This window comes from Fukomys damarensis, unplaced genomic scaffold (assembly GCF_012274545.1).
Source record: "Fukomys damarensis isolate Sample0158 unplaced genomic scaffold, DMR_v1.0_HiC HiC_scaffold_38, whole genome shotgun sequence".
Classification (NCBI taxonomy): Eukaryota; Metazoa; Chordata; class Mammalia; order Rodentia; family Bathyergidae; genus Fukomys; species Fukomys damarensis.
This window is the reverse complement of record NW_022900950.1, coordinates 24,576,807-24,591,929: the sequence shown is the minus strand read 5'-3', so window position 1 is coordinate 24,591,929 and position 15,123 is coordinate 24,576,807. Positions and strand designations below refer to the sequence as shown.

General features: G+C 40.3%; 1 protein-coding gene across 1 annotated transcript in view; it reads right to left on the bottom strand.

The window, feature by feature from the left end:
* Positions 1-4,247: 4,247 nt before the first annotated feature.
* Positions 4,248-15,123, bottom strand: part of Mphosph8 (M-phase phosphoprotein 8) — a 38,091-nt gene continuing 27,215 nt past the window's right edge. Inside the window, exons 6-14 of the mRNA XM_010633819.3 lie at positions 14,797-14,922; positions 14,629-14,717; positions 13,176-13,316; positions 12,538-12,624; positions 10,446-10,600; positions 8,485-8,639; positions 6,072-6,199; positions 5,207-5,290; positions 4,248-4,746 (exon numbers count right to left, since the gene is read on the bottom strand). Of these exons, the coding sequence (XP_010632121.1) occupies positions 4,705-4,746; positions 5,207-5,290; positions 6,072-6,199; positions 8,485-8,639; positions 10,446-10,600; positions 12,538-12,624; positions 13,176-13,316; positions 14,629-14,717; positions 14,797-14,922 (1,007 nt within the window). The 3' untranslated portion in view covers positions 4,248-4,704. The remainder of the gene's footprint in view (positions 4,747-5,206; positions 5,291-6,071; positions 6,200-8,484; positions 8,640-10,445; positions 10,601-12,537; positions 12,625-13,175; positions 13,317-14,628; positions 14,718-14,796; positions 14,923-15,123) is intronic.

Sequence of the window (15,123 nt, the reverse complement as noted above, 5' to 3'; positions counted from 1 at the left end):
TGCTGCCATGCCTGGTGTAGATCTAGTAATATTGTTTTAAATATAATTATTTTCCTAGTCAGTGATGACATATACCTACTTCTGCCCTGATCTTGCTACTACAAGTTTTGTGCTGGGGACCTGGTAGTAACTGTATTACATTGAGAACTATCCATTTAACTACACATCAGAATACTGATGGGTTCTGTACCTTTGAGAAGCTTACTGATACATGTTTTTCATACTGTTATCTAGCTTTTGTTTTTTGTTTTTGTACTGGGGATCAAACGCAGGATGTTGAGCTTCCGAGGCAGGCAGCGGAACAACTGAGCAAAATCCCTGGCCCTATTCTCTAGCTTTTAAAAAGTTCATGTTGGGCTTTGTTTCTCAGGCCCATTCCTAGTCCACCATTTCTGGGAACTGGTGGGACTGCCCAATCTCAGGACCTGAGATGCCTGGCCTAGTAGGGGCAGACTCAGGACTTTGGGAGTGGGACATGGCACTGTTCTTTTTTACCTTAAAAGTCTTCAGGTGATAGAGGATTTCTGTTAGGGAATTACTGGGCAAATATTCAATGTCTCTAGCTGTTCTTTAAGGTTTCCACTTTGTTTAACAGAATCCCCTTAGAACAGACTGTTGGTCCTTTCTGGTCAGGCCTGAAAATGCATTTGATTCCCATCTGATGCAGCCTTTTGCTGGGACATTTTTCGGATTCACTGTTTTTATTTCTTGTATGTGTGTATTATATTAAATTCACACTTTTTATAGCACTAACACAGACAATTTATGTATCAGCTCACGATAAAATACCAACAGTAGTGAGGTGTGATACACTCCTTTACCCCAGTACTCTTGGAGGCTGAAGTAGAAAGATCACAAATTCAACAATCTCAACAACTTAGAGACCAGACCTCAAAATGGAAGGGGCCAGGCATAGCTCAAAGCACAAGTGCCAGTCCTAGTTCAATCCCCAGTACCACAAAAGAGAAAAAAAAAAAAAAGATTGGTAGAAGCCACTAGATTATAGAGAATTGTTATAGGTGAAATGGTTCATTTATATCTTTAGTATTGTTTCCATCTGCTGCTCATTGATTGCACTCTAACACATTTTCTTTAGGACTGAAATGTTTTTGTTACAAAAGTATACTTGTAGATATTAGTTTGTTTACTAATGGACAATTTCTTTTTCAGGTCAAGTTGCTGTGTGGAAAATGTTCTCAGTAACCGTGGACAAAGAAGCCAGTAAACAAATGAGTTAGTCCATGTAAGCAATTTATGGAAAAATGAGTTAACATTGTTTTTAACTATCCCCCATGGATGCATTTTGTGCAGTCAAAATGGTGTTTAAATCATGAACTTTGCAGCTCCTGAGTTCGATCCCTGATACCGAACACACACACACACACACACACACACACACACACACACACACACACACAAAGAAAGAAGGGAGGGAGGGAGGGAAGGTGAAAGGAAATCTGGCAGTCCTTGGGTGGGGGGAATCTCATTTTTATTGAAGCATAGGATCCAACTCAGGATAAGCAAATGAGGAGGGCTATAAACAAAGACAGGTAATGTGTTGTAGTGATATGTGGAACTTACCTTCTCCCAAAACGAACTGATGTCAAGCCTTTGCCTTAGATTGATGCTGGTCCCTTCATGTTCAAGAGAATTGACAGAGTTGTCAACAGGAGACCTTGATTTTTTTGTGTGGTCTTGAACTGACAGTGAAGCCTCTTTGGCATTACTTCTGCAGTTGACTAGTTCTGCTCCTCTGTACCTAACTGGCCAGTCAGGTTTAGAAATCCCAGCTTTGGGCTATAAGGAGTATCACTTGTAAGTCAGGCCACTTGGGTTCCAGCTCTGCCTTCCAGACAGCATTATGCCATGGAACATGTAAACAGTACGAAACATTAAAACATTGTCTTATCCTGTTTCATGAGTCAGTGTTTTGACATCCTATTACTATACTGTCCTTTCTTCCTCCTTGAGTGTTTTCTGCAGTTTAGGCAATCTCTTGTGCCTTCTGAGTATTCAGATACTAACCCTGTGAGCACTGGCATAATACACCCTGGTGCAAGTGCATGCAGCCTGTGGTGTAAAGTGGAACTCGCTTCATATTCAGTCTTACTATTGTGCTCAATAAAATTCTAATAGTTTTAAGAATCAAGATGGGTTTGAGGGAATATTGTATAAATGGAGTAAGATGGACTGAACTCCCCTCTATAATCATTATTCATCAAGTCTTTATCCTTGGCACCTGGTATTGTGGACAGAAGAATGAATTAATGTACTTGGTATGTAAACCACTAGGCCAAAGCAGGTGTCACTAGTAATCAAATTAAACCGAACATCCAGTTTTCTTTCACTTCCCTTCCTGTACAATGGAAAGGAATAATGGCAGAGAAATGTGCTTTAAATGAGGATAACTGAATTAAAAAGATGTCATAACTGCTTTTTGGTGGTGATATGCTTTAGTCCTGAGACCACCCAGTTCAGCCAAGTGAATAAGCCTATGTGTAAGCCTTTTACTAAGATGCTGCTTAAGAACTGCTTTGGGGCCGAGGATTTAGCTCAGTGATTCTACTGCCCAATTCGAAAACTTGAGGACCCAAGTTCGATCCCCAGTACTGCCCCCTCAAAAGGCTTTGTTTGGGAGAGGACTCGCTGCTTCTTCCTTCCCTTTCTGAAAACCGTATTTTATTTACATGGCTAAGCAGCAGCATTAGTCTAGAGGATTATTGTCCAAACTAGCTCACCAAGAAACAGCTGGCAGGGGGTGGGGTAACCTGGTTGATTCAAGTCCTCTTCGTCCTTATACCACTACTTTAAGTATTTACTTATTTCCACACAAACACTTTGGGCTTTGTGTGTGGATGTCAAAGAAGCAAGCTGTGCAGCTCCTCTTCATTTATTCCTAGATGTGTGGCTGTATTTATAATTATCTTTGGCATACCGGGGATAAGGTCAGACAACTTAGTGTCACGATGATGTTAACTAGAAGGTTCACATTCTGTCACATAACTTGCCAACTTTCCCAACTATCTACAACCTTACCTGTTAAAAGATGTCATCTACATTTCTTAGCCTAAACTTCTAAAAGAAATGTGTGCTGAGTTCCTACTTCGTATGTATCTTAACAGCCTTAGCTCCTCACTACAGTAAAAGATCACCTCCTCGTGGTCTCCTGTAAGGCTCTTCAGTTTAAGCTTAATTTTGAGATGACAGGAACTTTAAACCTTTTATGTATCTATCCAAAATTTTTCCCTAGAAAGCTATGGCAAATACAGTATTATATTACTATGTGATTCAGTTTAATTGAAAAACTTCAATTTAACTAGAAAACTACACAACTTACTATCCTTGTGTTGAAATCCTGAAACATGAAAAGCAGAAAAATTACCATCATTGTGCTTTCTTGACAAAGCATAATGTTTATCTAAGTGGTTCTCTGAATTGTCAGTGTATATGGGTCTCACTTATTAACATTCCAAAGTTGTTTTCATTAAAATTATATTTCATACAACTAAAAAATGAATAGTGAGGGCAGGTGTGATGGTGCATACCTGTAATTGCCTGTAATCTCAGCACCCTGAGAAGTTGAGGCAGGAGAAGCACAGGTTCAAGCCCAACCTGGGCAACATAAAAGGTCTCTGTATCAAAACTTAAAAAGGGCCTGGGGAAGTAGCTCATTGAGTGCCCTGGAGTCAATCTAATGATCCCCCAAAAAACAAAACAAAAACTACAAATTTTGACACTTCCATACTCAGGACTTTAACTTATTAGAGTATCTGTATTTCCTAAGGGGAGGTAAGTGCGCAACCTGAGGCATTCATGTCATGAAAGGCACTGTGTGCCAGAATAAGGTTCAGCCAGGACGTGAGGCAGCTTCCTAGTCATGTTCACATGAGGTGGCGTTTCAGAATTTTAAGAAGAAAGAAAGAAGTTCCTGCCGGGCGTGATGGCACACACCTGTAGTCCCAGCACTTGGGAGGCACAGACAGGAGGATTACAGTGAGTTTAAGGCCAGCCTGGGCTTCACAATGAGTTCAGGGCCAACCTGAACTATAAATTGAGGAGACCCTGTCTCAAAAAAAAATTTTTTTTTTCCACTTAATATTCTTGCTACAGCTTAGGTTTTTATTTTATCACCTTATTTTTCAAAAGGATGAGCTGGGATTCCACTTTTCCACAAAGGCGTCACCATCTCCGCCCTTTCTGGTGTAGTGACCCCTGCACCATCACCATCACATAACAGCAGTCATCGGTCAAGGGCAGCAGAGTCATCCTTTATTCAGAGCTTGGGCAACCTGAGTTAGTATACTTTGCCTCTCTACTGTAAGCTGGTGCTTTGCACCTACTTTTCTTTTTTTATATATATATACACAAATTCACCAAGACTAGTAGAAAATTCAAAGTTATTTAAAAAAAAACTTTTCATTTTCTTAAATAATCTTCCTACAGTACTATTCCACATTGTGGAAAAAATGAAATACGCAGTCTTGGTACAACACTAAGATTTCAGAAGACTGGCACAATTACATCTATTTTTTTACATATGTTTATGTTAGAGCCACCACATTGATCTTACAGACCAAAACAGATGACAGGCTTGAGAGGTTTACAGATGAAACTACACTTGAAAGTTTTAGGTGTGCCAGAATTCCAAACTGCTTCAAAGAGATGTAAATAATTGTCTGAAAGCTCCATCCAAATCCTGTTTGGTCACTGAAGCTGCACTCTGTATGCACCTATCAGCAGCTTAACCTAGGGAAGGGAAAAAGTATGTCAGTACAGAACCAGAATTAACCTCTCTTACAAGAAAAAACATGACCAGAAGTGTCTGTCTTGTTCAGCAGTATTTTCAACCCGGTTACTGATTTATACAAGATAACTTTTATTTTTCTAAGTGTCTATAACTTGATTCTGCTACCTATGATAAATAATCCTATCATTAGACTATTTTAGTCTAGGCAGTGCAGTACTGGAGCCTAGGTCAAGCCCCAGACTGCTGAACGGGCATGTTCTTCACAGGTTCTCCTTCAGCCTATTCCTACCCTGTTGTGGGCACCCCTTGTACTACCCAGGGAATCCCACCTCTACTACAGTCACGGTATTATTTCCAGAGAACAGAAAACACTAGGAATATTCCAGAATTTTTGTTATCATGACAAAGTAATCTGCAACAGCAATTTGAGTAATAACAACATGAAGGACTTTCTTTCACCTTGGCAGCAGGTGCTTCTGTCAACCTTATGAAGAGCTTATTAGGGCCTGGAACAGGACTGAAAGAGTAAACAAAATGACTATCCTAGAATGGAAAGAAAAATGAGTATTAGTACTATGTTTTTGTTTTAAGATACAAACAGACATATGTGTAGACAGCCAAACCATATAATCTGGCTAAATGGAAGTAGAAAGTACTAGAAAGTACTAAGACTTCAATGGTAATAAAGAAATGTATAAAAAGTTTTATTTTTGCTTTTCTGAAGAATGTTCTTAAGTTTTCCTTTGATTTATTAAACACACAAATTACAGAAGATAGTATCCAGGTAAACATTTGGGATTAGTCAGTAGATAGCAAAAGTGTTTAAACTGTCTAAAAATTAACTGAAATATTCAGGCTTAATTCTACCAAAGAATGGAATTTCCTCTTCAAGAGCATTTCTTTATGATGTCAAAATAGAATCTATACAGCCACTATCTGATTATGCATTAAAAATTAAAGCATGAAAATTTCTTAAATTTTAAGTGAACACTTGTTTATAAATATAATGGTTGAAAAGGCCGGATTTTAAAATCAGGCAGTTTATTTTTTTGGGCCCTAAGAATTAATATTCAAACTAATGTTGGGTCTAAGACATTATGATAATGTTACTTAAAGCAAATAAATGAATTAAACATGATCAATTTCTATTGTCAAAATTTAGGATAATTTTACTAGTACTGTCTCATTTTCAATAATCAGTTCACTAGATCATTCACTGAATGATCATATTTTATTTAAACAATCTTTTATTTAAACATACGAATTTAACTCATCTGGGCTTTGATTAGGAAAAGTTTTAGCACTGGAATATGGAAAATCTTACCAGAAAAACAGGAAGTTGAAATTTATCATTTAAAACTACGGCTTGTACACTGCATGGTCCACAGAGCCGAGCAATAACTTCTTTACCCAAAAAGTTTGCATGGAAAATAAAGAGCAGGATGCCAGAACCTGAATAAGGGGGGGCGGGAGAGTTATTAGAAGGAGCTGGTCCCTGAGAAGGGCCTCCCATGGAAGCCAAGGGCTCTGAGAAGGCCACCTGCCCACCTGCACCTGCCAGCTTTCCTTCAAACCACAGCAATTCTGACTTCTTGCCCAAGTACGCCCTACTAGTAGCTCCTAGGAAAGACTTTCAAATAGGATATTTTTCCACACTGATGTTTTATTTGTTTCTTTTAAAGTGGTATTTAAAAGTTGCTGCTGAAAGTATGCATACCCAGAGGTTTCATTGGTGGTTTGTGTGATTTTGAGTGGTTTTCCATTGTCTTACACATACTGGTTTGCCTCTTCAAAATTTTCTGATTAATATCAAAACAAACTCAGGACCTTGCGCTTGCTTTTTAAATAATGTATATACTCTTAATACAACAACAAAAAAAATCAGTATGTAAGCTGTATGACTTCTTTTACACTGAGGCAACCATTTTCAATTTTCATTTTGGCCAGTTCTTTTTTTTTTTTTTTTTTTTTTTTTAGACAAGGTCTCACTATTAATTCAGGCTGGTCTCAAACTCATAGCAATCCTCCTGCTTCAGCCTCCCAAGTGCGTGAATTACAGGTATCTGCCACCATACCCAGCTCATCTAGGCCAGTTCTCAACAGAAATCTTGTAATAAGGAGCCTCACAAAAACACTTTTTCTAGTCCAAGGAAAAACATATATAGACAGCCCTAGCTCTTCACCTCCTTTGAAACTACTGTAAGTGAGGTACAGATTTTCCTCTCTGGTACCACAGAGACCCTGTCCCACTCTTGTCTCTTAGCTCCACTGTGAAAAAGCAGACTGTGAGAGACTTGGGGGCTCCAGGGCCCAAACATTGTTACTCTGCGGCAGTGGAGCAGACAGCCCACATGGTACCCAAAACCCCCAGGGAAACAGAAAAGCATCTCATTAGGCCAGGGTGAGTTCCACCTTAGGCATAGGTTATGTAATTGGTTCTATTCTGACAAATAATTGAATTGCATAGTGAATTGATTTGGGTTCTCCTGTCATTTTGCCTAACAGCTGTTTCAATACCCACCCCCCACAGCCCAACTATATATTAATAAACATGACTGTAGTTCTTAAAAGCCAAAAGCTCCTCAAGAGGCCAAAGGAGGTACATCTAAAACTTATTGTGTAGCTGGGTATGGTGGTGCACGCCTGTAATCCCAGCACTCAGGAAGCTGAGGCAGGAGGATCACTGTGAGTTCAAGACCAGCCTGGGCTACACAGTGAGTTCCAGGTCTACATAGTGAGACCCTGTCTCAAAAAAAACAAAACAAACAAACCAAAACTTACTGTGTTTGTAAGCCACAATCTTGACATTCCCAAGGGCTGGGACTACCTAGGAGATAGGCTCAAGGAACAGGCGTCTTAAGACTTACCAGGGTCTTACATGGAAGATGACAGGGCACCTTGAGAGTAAGATTTCACAGAAATAGCAAAAATTTCTGGAGGGTGCAAACATGTACATGTGTAGAAATAAAATAACCAAACATACTGTATCATAACAAGTTCACCAAATTGCCCATATATGCATATAGTTAGGGTGAGTAGTCAGCACTAAAATTATGATTCTTCAATATCATGTTCAGTAAATATTATAAATTTTTCATTAATGAATGAAATACATATTTTATTTTATTTTATTTGGTACTGGGGATCAAACTTGGGACCTTGCGCTTGTGAGGCAGTTGGTGGAACCAATGAGCTAAATCCCCAGCCCTGAAATATGTATTTTAAAGGGGAAGTATGGAGATTTCTAACAAAATGACTGGAGCCCAGCTTCCTACTTGCGGCAGAAATAGCACTACATTCTGCATGTGCAGCCTCTGTGTCCTGGAGGCCACAGTTAGGCCATTAACAGGAGCTGTTCAGCAGAGGCCAGGAACCAGGAAGGGAGTTTTTATGTCTTTACTGAACTACTATGGGCAGATTTTTTTTTCTTTTTCATCTGAAAGGGAAAAGACTATTAGTAATAAGCAATGGCACTGGAATACTCAATAATTAAGTGCTAACTAGGAAGTCCTAGCTCCATATATTTAAATAGGGCTCTGCTAAATCTTGAACATAGCTTAGGGTGGTGGATACTGGTAAGAGTTCTCTGCCACAGCAGCTCTGCCGTTAACTATTTCATATAATTATTACATAGAGTATAAGCTTTTGTTTGAATACAGGGTTGCACTTAAGATTATCAGTAAATATTTATAATGTATCCTTCAAACCGAGATGCTTCAGAGTAAAAACAGGCTTACCCTCTGGCATGTTCTGTGGAAGTTTATAATTGAAATCTGTTGAGAAATCTGGCCCCTCACAGAGTTGATGGCATGCTATTGGGAAAACAGGTTCCAGTAGAATAAGGCGAGCTTCAAAGTAATCTCGGATTGTCTCCTCGGCCACTCTTGAAAGCCTATTAAGAAATGACAGGAAGTTGTTAATGTACTGACATTCATACCATACCACATATATAATTATGATTATTAGGTGTGTACAGCACCTCTGCCCTCACCCCCCTTCCCTGCTTGTTCCCTTGTGCACCCGACACCTGACATACTGTACTGTAGTCTGCCTCATGTCCATCTTCTCTCACTGTAACTGAAACTGCAAAGAACAAGTCTTTTTCCCTGCTGCTATCTCCATTCTCCCGGCCTTTAACACAGTGTCTGTTCAAATTTGCTTAATGAATGAATAACAAATGAGAGCCCCTGAGTGGGGGCAAACAGGAAGGCTCCCTTCAGCTAACCCATGAGGAGAGAAGATTTGATGCTTCCTGGGATTCCTTACAGTCTGGCCTCAGGATGACGGCACAGGCTATCCAGAGGGCAGAGTAGGCACAGGCCTTTTGTGGCCTTTGGTCCCTTATCTAAAATATACCTTACATTCTAATTAGAATAGAGATCCTCTGCATGGAATCAGAGTAACCATTTTGGAAGCAGGAAGAGCCAATGAGGATCAAGAGGCAAGAATAGCTTAGCGTCTTGAGACTGCCAAGAAGGTGCTTGTTTGGAAAATAAGCACCTTCTTCGGCTGGCTAATGGCTTGCGGCATTTCCAGCAGGTGTTGCCAAAATAATTCTTTAAACGATGAAAAGACACTTGTACTATGAAGTATAAACTTGGAATAAGACAGAATTCACTTTAAAAAAAAAAAAAAAGTAAACCAGGACACAGAATGTTAGTGCTTTAAAGGAATGAGGGGGGCAGGGGATTTAGCTCAGTGGTTCTGCTGCCTGCCTCACAAGGGCAAGGTCCCAAGTTCAATCCCCAGTACATTTAAAAAAAAAAAAAAGAAAACCAGGACACAGAATGTTAGTGCTTTAAAGGAATGAGTGGGGCAGGGGATTTAGCTCAGTGGTTCTGCTGCCTGCCTCACAAGTGCAAGGTCCCAAGTTCAATCCCCAGTACATTTAAAAAAAAAAAAAAGGAATGAGTCATCCAGACAGGCAAGGAACCAGCTACATGGCTGTAGTTAAATTAAATAAAAATTATCTAAAAAGCCAGATAATGTATGATTCCAAATACTGTAGAAAGGGCAATTAGCCAGCAAAAGATCAGTGCTCACCATGGGATGAAGGAGAGAAGAGCAAAGATGTGGAAAACAATTTTTAAAGCAGTGAAAACTACCGTAAGATACAATGGTGAATACCTGCCATAATACCCTGGTCCAACCCATGGAGTGTACACCATAAGGCTGAACCCTGTGTGAACTGTGGACTCTGTCTGCGTTGATACAGATACATAGATTCTAACATGTGCCACTCTGGTAAGAAGGATGACAGCAGAAAATGGGGTATGGGGGCAGAGTATGTGTTTTTTTGGAGGGGTACCAGGGATCGAACTCAGGTCCTTGCACTTGCAAGGCAGGTGACAGAACCAGTGAGGTAAATCCCCAGGCCCAGAGTATGTGTTTTAAAAAACAAATAACAGTTTAAAAGGTTTTAAGGAAATGTCAGCCAAATTAACAGCATACATAATTCAGAGATCTTTAAGGAGATACCCAGATCTAAGAGTTACGTGTGTTGTTTTCTAAGACTTTAATAACACGCACAAAAATAAAACATGCCCTTTATTAACTTCATGATCCACAAGAACAGAGGTCTGTTAGGAAACATACTAAAATCTTTTTCGGAGCAGTTATTTAGAGGCCATTCCAGTGACAGTGTGTCCAAACAAACAGGTTTTGTTAGTTAACCATGGCACATTCACTCTGTACTTACGTCTCCAAGTGGCTCTTCAGCAAGTCGTACACTAGCACATTGTTACACTGCTTTGCAAAATGCAGCGCACTATTCTGGTGCTTTGACAAAATGTTACAGTCAGCTCCACATTCGATTACAAGCTGAACAATGTCTGAATTTCCTCTTTTACAGGCCTAGGTCAGAAAAAGGAGTGACAATTACTTAACTGTAAACGACAGTTAAGTACAAGTTGGCATTGGTCCCTCTCTCCATCCAAACCTGGGAGTTCTTTGTGCAGAGTGAAGAATACAGAAAGGGTGAGAAAATCCACAGTAGGAATCACCAACTGTACAGCATTCCAGAGGACTCACTCTTCAGGGCACTTCCTGTTGCCCTCCTGCCACCTTTTCCCAGGCTCTGAACTTTCGTCCCCTGCTCTTTTCCCATGTGTTGGCCTTCTCCACCTCTCAACACCGGACCCCACTCCCAACCTATGGCTTCAGTGCGGTCACTCAGACTGATAGCCCTCAGGTCTGAATCTCCAGCCCATACCACTGTCCAGCATCTGCTTGCCTCTGATGCCCACCCTCCCTACTCAGGACGGACACCACTTCCTGTTTACCACCTTCTGAGAATTCTACCTCCCAAAAGGTAGTAAACTACCCACTTTTCTCTATCACTGGTTACATACAAATTACTAGTATCTGTTTACTTTACAAATCTTTTCCTCAGTCCATTCTGCCTTCTACTCTAAGGCATGTTAAACGAACTAACTCTTGAATCTACTTATGTTTTTCCAGCTTTAACCTGCCAATAGCTCTCAAGTGTCCTCAAAGTACATAGCCAGCACTGTACCGTGCCTGTCCCCAGTGCTGGTACCCTCCTCACTGGCCCTTTCTGCCTAAGCTCTCCTGTTCACATGTGCCCCAGGCTTTTCCCTGAGATGAAATGTCTATTTTCATCAACTAAAAATTAAAACAACAAAAAAGCACTGGGTAAGGCCTAGCGTGATTTTGGCTATGGCCTGAGAAGGGGCATGGAGCCCAGGCCATAAAACTGCAGGATTCAAGGGAAGACTCAGCGTATGGTCTGTTTCTGCACTGTTGACAGAGGTCAGAACAGCAGGGATTGAAGGCAAATACCTGCTTGGTTCACAGTTTACATAAAGCTGCACACCAGGGAAAGGTGAGAAAGACAGAGACACTTTTGGCTCAGTGTCTGCACCTGCTGTGTCCTAGCAGCTAAATGGGTCAGGAACCCAGAACAGCTGCAGAGGCAAAGCAGCACTGGCCTGAGTCCCGTGAGGCAAAAACAAACCTCTGAGGCAGGGAGGCAACTAACAACTACATGGGGCACCAGCAGGCTCTAACTACCTTCTACTGGGAATGCGTCTGCCAGCCAAGCGTGCCTAGTAGTCCCTGCTACTTGGGAGGCTAAGGCAGTACTACTGCAAGTCTGAACCCAGCCAAGGCAATTCAGTGACACGGTAAGACCCTAGCTCAAAATTTAAAATAAAGTTTTGCTCAATGAGGGAGCACAAGCTGGAGATCCTTCTGATCCTCGGCCACTCCCCAAATGCCCAAAATGAAGTCTAGCAAAGGAAACGTTTAGGTGAGAGAACTGGATATTCAGAGTGCCAACGTATCTACATAAGGGAAACATATTCTTGCCTTGGGGCATCTGTCTTACTGCTTAAGTCCTCAATAAATTAACTCAGTACAATCCTGAATCTGTCTGCCTCATTCTTTAGTGTCTCTTTTTTTTTTTTAAGTACCAGGGATTGAACTCAGGACCTTGTACTTGCAAGGCAGGCATGGTGCCAGAGCTAAATGTCCAGCCCCTGGTATGTTTCACTTTTGGTGAATGATTTGTTTACTCGAAAACGTTTTTCCAAAACAACTACATCCTGTTCTAGTTCCTGATGATATGCTGCTTTCAGGACCCAGCTTGGCCCTTATCACATCCACCCCAAGGCTCATCCCAGGTTCACAAGGACCACACCACACTCTTAAGTGCTGCTCTGCTGGCCCGCCGAGTCCAGGGACTTTGTCATGCTCTTCCCAGTTGTCTGCACAGGTCTGGCAGTGGCAGGTGCTAACATGAACACCTGTTAAGAGGCTGAGCAACTTACCTTCATGAGCGCGGTCTCACCATTGCTCTGCTGGACATTTACAAAAGCTCCCGCTTCCAGAAGAATAGCCACTGTGGTTAAAAAGTTCTATATAAAAAAAATTAATGCCAAAAAGTTTAAAAGGCTTTTTTAGATATTCTGAAACCTCAGTTGTCATGAAAGACTGGGCAAATTTTATCCCAAGTGGGTGCCTGGCCACCATCTACCTTCCTGCGCCTTCACTGTGGGTCTGTGGAGCCCTGTGACAGACCTGCCCCTGCCACAGGCACTTGAACACACAGCTGCTCTGCCTGCAAGGCCACCAGAAGCTTACTTAGCCTTAACCACTGCCTTCTATGTGAGAACCTCTCCATATAAATCCTTCAAAGTGACAATACACTCACTATAAATTACTAACCAAAGACAGTTTCAGTTGGGAACAACTTTTAAATTATCTCAGGTCTAAATCAATACTAGTACTTTAGATGTAATCATCAAAAATTATTTCCAACTGCATTTTGAAAATGTAGCCAGAACTACTGATACCAAAACCCATTATTACATGTCACAGATTAACCTGAACAATGAAGTGACTACACAACCATTATATTTCAATACAGAACATTCTCTGAGTTATGTAATACAGTGAATTCTCAAACCTTCTCAGCGGCGTGGATGAGGGCCGTAGTCCCATTCTTTTGCCGCCCATTCACTTTTGCACCTTTGGTGATGAGGAGTCGCAGGAGGTCATCCTGCCCTCCTGCTGCAGCAAGCATCACTAGCGTCATCCCGCTGGAATCCTTGGTTGGTTTGTTAATGAAAAGGCCTGTTAGTCTTTAGTCGGAACAATTTTAGAATCAAGTCTCTTCAGCCAGGATGTTTCAATGTGAAATCACTATATTGCACTTATTTCACATCTGCCTAGGTTTTTCACTAAAATATTCTAATCAACAACCAGAAACAACCTCTATAATTTTCTCACAAATGTTACCATAAAACATAACTTTCTTGTATTAAAATCTTAAAACACATAGTTTCCAGGATATAAAATGAATAGTGAAGCCAGAGGTGCTGGCAGTTATCTTAATACCCGCTACTTAGGAGACTGAGGCAGAAAGACTATGTTCAAGGACAGACTAGGCATCTTAGCCAGACACTGTCTGAAAAACAGAGGGCCGGGGATTTAGCTAAGTGGCACCATACCTGCCTTGCAAGCACAGGGTCCTGAGTTTGATTGCTGGTACAAAAACATTTTTTTAAAGGGCTAAGGATTATACAGCTCAGCCACAGACCACTTGCTTAATGTGTGAGATATAGTACTGATGATTAAATCTGAATTCACCACAAAAATCCATAACAAGTACTGTAATTTAAAAATGACCCTAGTAAAAAAAGAAAAAAAAATGACCCTCGTAGAATATCACCAAGTGCCTGAAGACAATATCCATCCAGCCATACACAGATATCAACAACTTTATCATATATAGGCAACAACCAGTTGGAAAAAACTATGAGTAAAAACATGGCCATAATAAAAAATATTTTAAGACATGGAAAAAAAATATAAAAGCTATATAAAGGAAAATATAAGAGCTATATAAAGGAAAAAAAATACATACAACTTTAAATGTATAAATGAAGAGCTAACTGCCAAATTATCTTCTTCATAGATGGAAGACTCAAAATGTATATTAAAGTCAATATTCAGCTAAGTTTTATATTACATAATTTCAAAATCCAGATTTTTTTCTGAATTGCAAGCCCAAAGGATTAAAACTTGAAAATACTCAACATTAAGAAAATATATGTTTTCTAAGTTACAGGCCATGAATGAAATACTTCACAGGATGTGACTGTCTCAAAGTAAAAACCCTCATGGCAGTAAAGAGCAAGCCACATAGAAGCCCAGAGGTCACAACCAAACCAGATGTTCGTTGGTGCGACAGAATTACAGAAACCAAAACTACACTACAGCTATACAATGTTTGAATTTTACAAAGTGAAAGTGCAGTTACTTTTGTAATTCAGAACTGAAACATAAAATTAATTTTGTCAAAAATACTACTTTTCCTGTTCCTTTTGTGAGACTTTTTGCTAAGTCAGACCTATTACCTCTTGGTCCAAGTTGTATTCTTCATTTGAGTTAAGTGCAACTTTTACAGAAATATAATCTCCATTTTTCACCGCATCCCTCAATAAATCTAAAATGAAAGAAAAGGTGAATTAGGTTTACATATCCAAGTTTGTTTAAAGAAGGTAAATAATTCTAATACCACTTACGACTTGGAATTGCATCTGCTGTGGCAAAAGTCTCATCTTCTCCATCAAGGTGCCTCTGAAAATCTTCTAATTTCATCCATTCCAGCTGGAGGTCCAGGCCCAAACTCAAAATCTGTTGCCTGCCATCTACAATACACATGAGCCTTATTAACATACACTCTTCCTAGACTACTATAAAAAGCTACACACACACACACACAAAAAAAGATCTCTTGAAAAGGGCCTGAGATTTAGCTCAGCGGTTCAGTGGCCTGCCTTGCAAGCACAAGGACCCAAGTTCAATCCCCGGTACCCCCCCCCAAAATAAATAAATAAATAAATAAATAA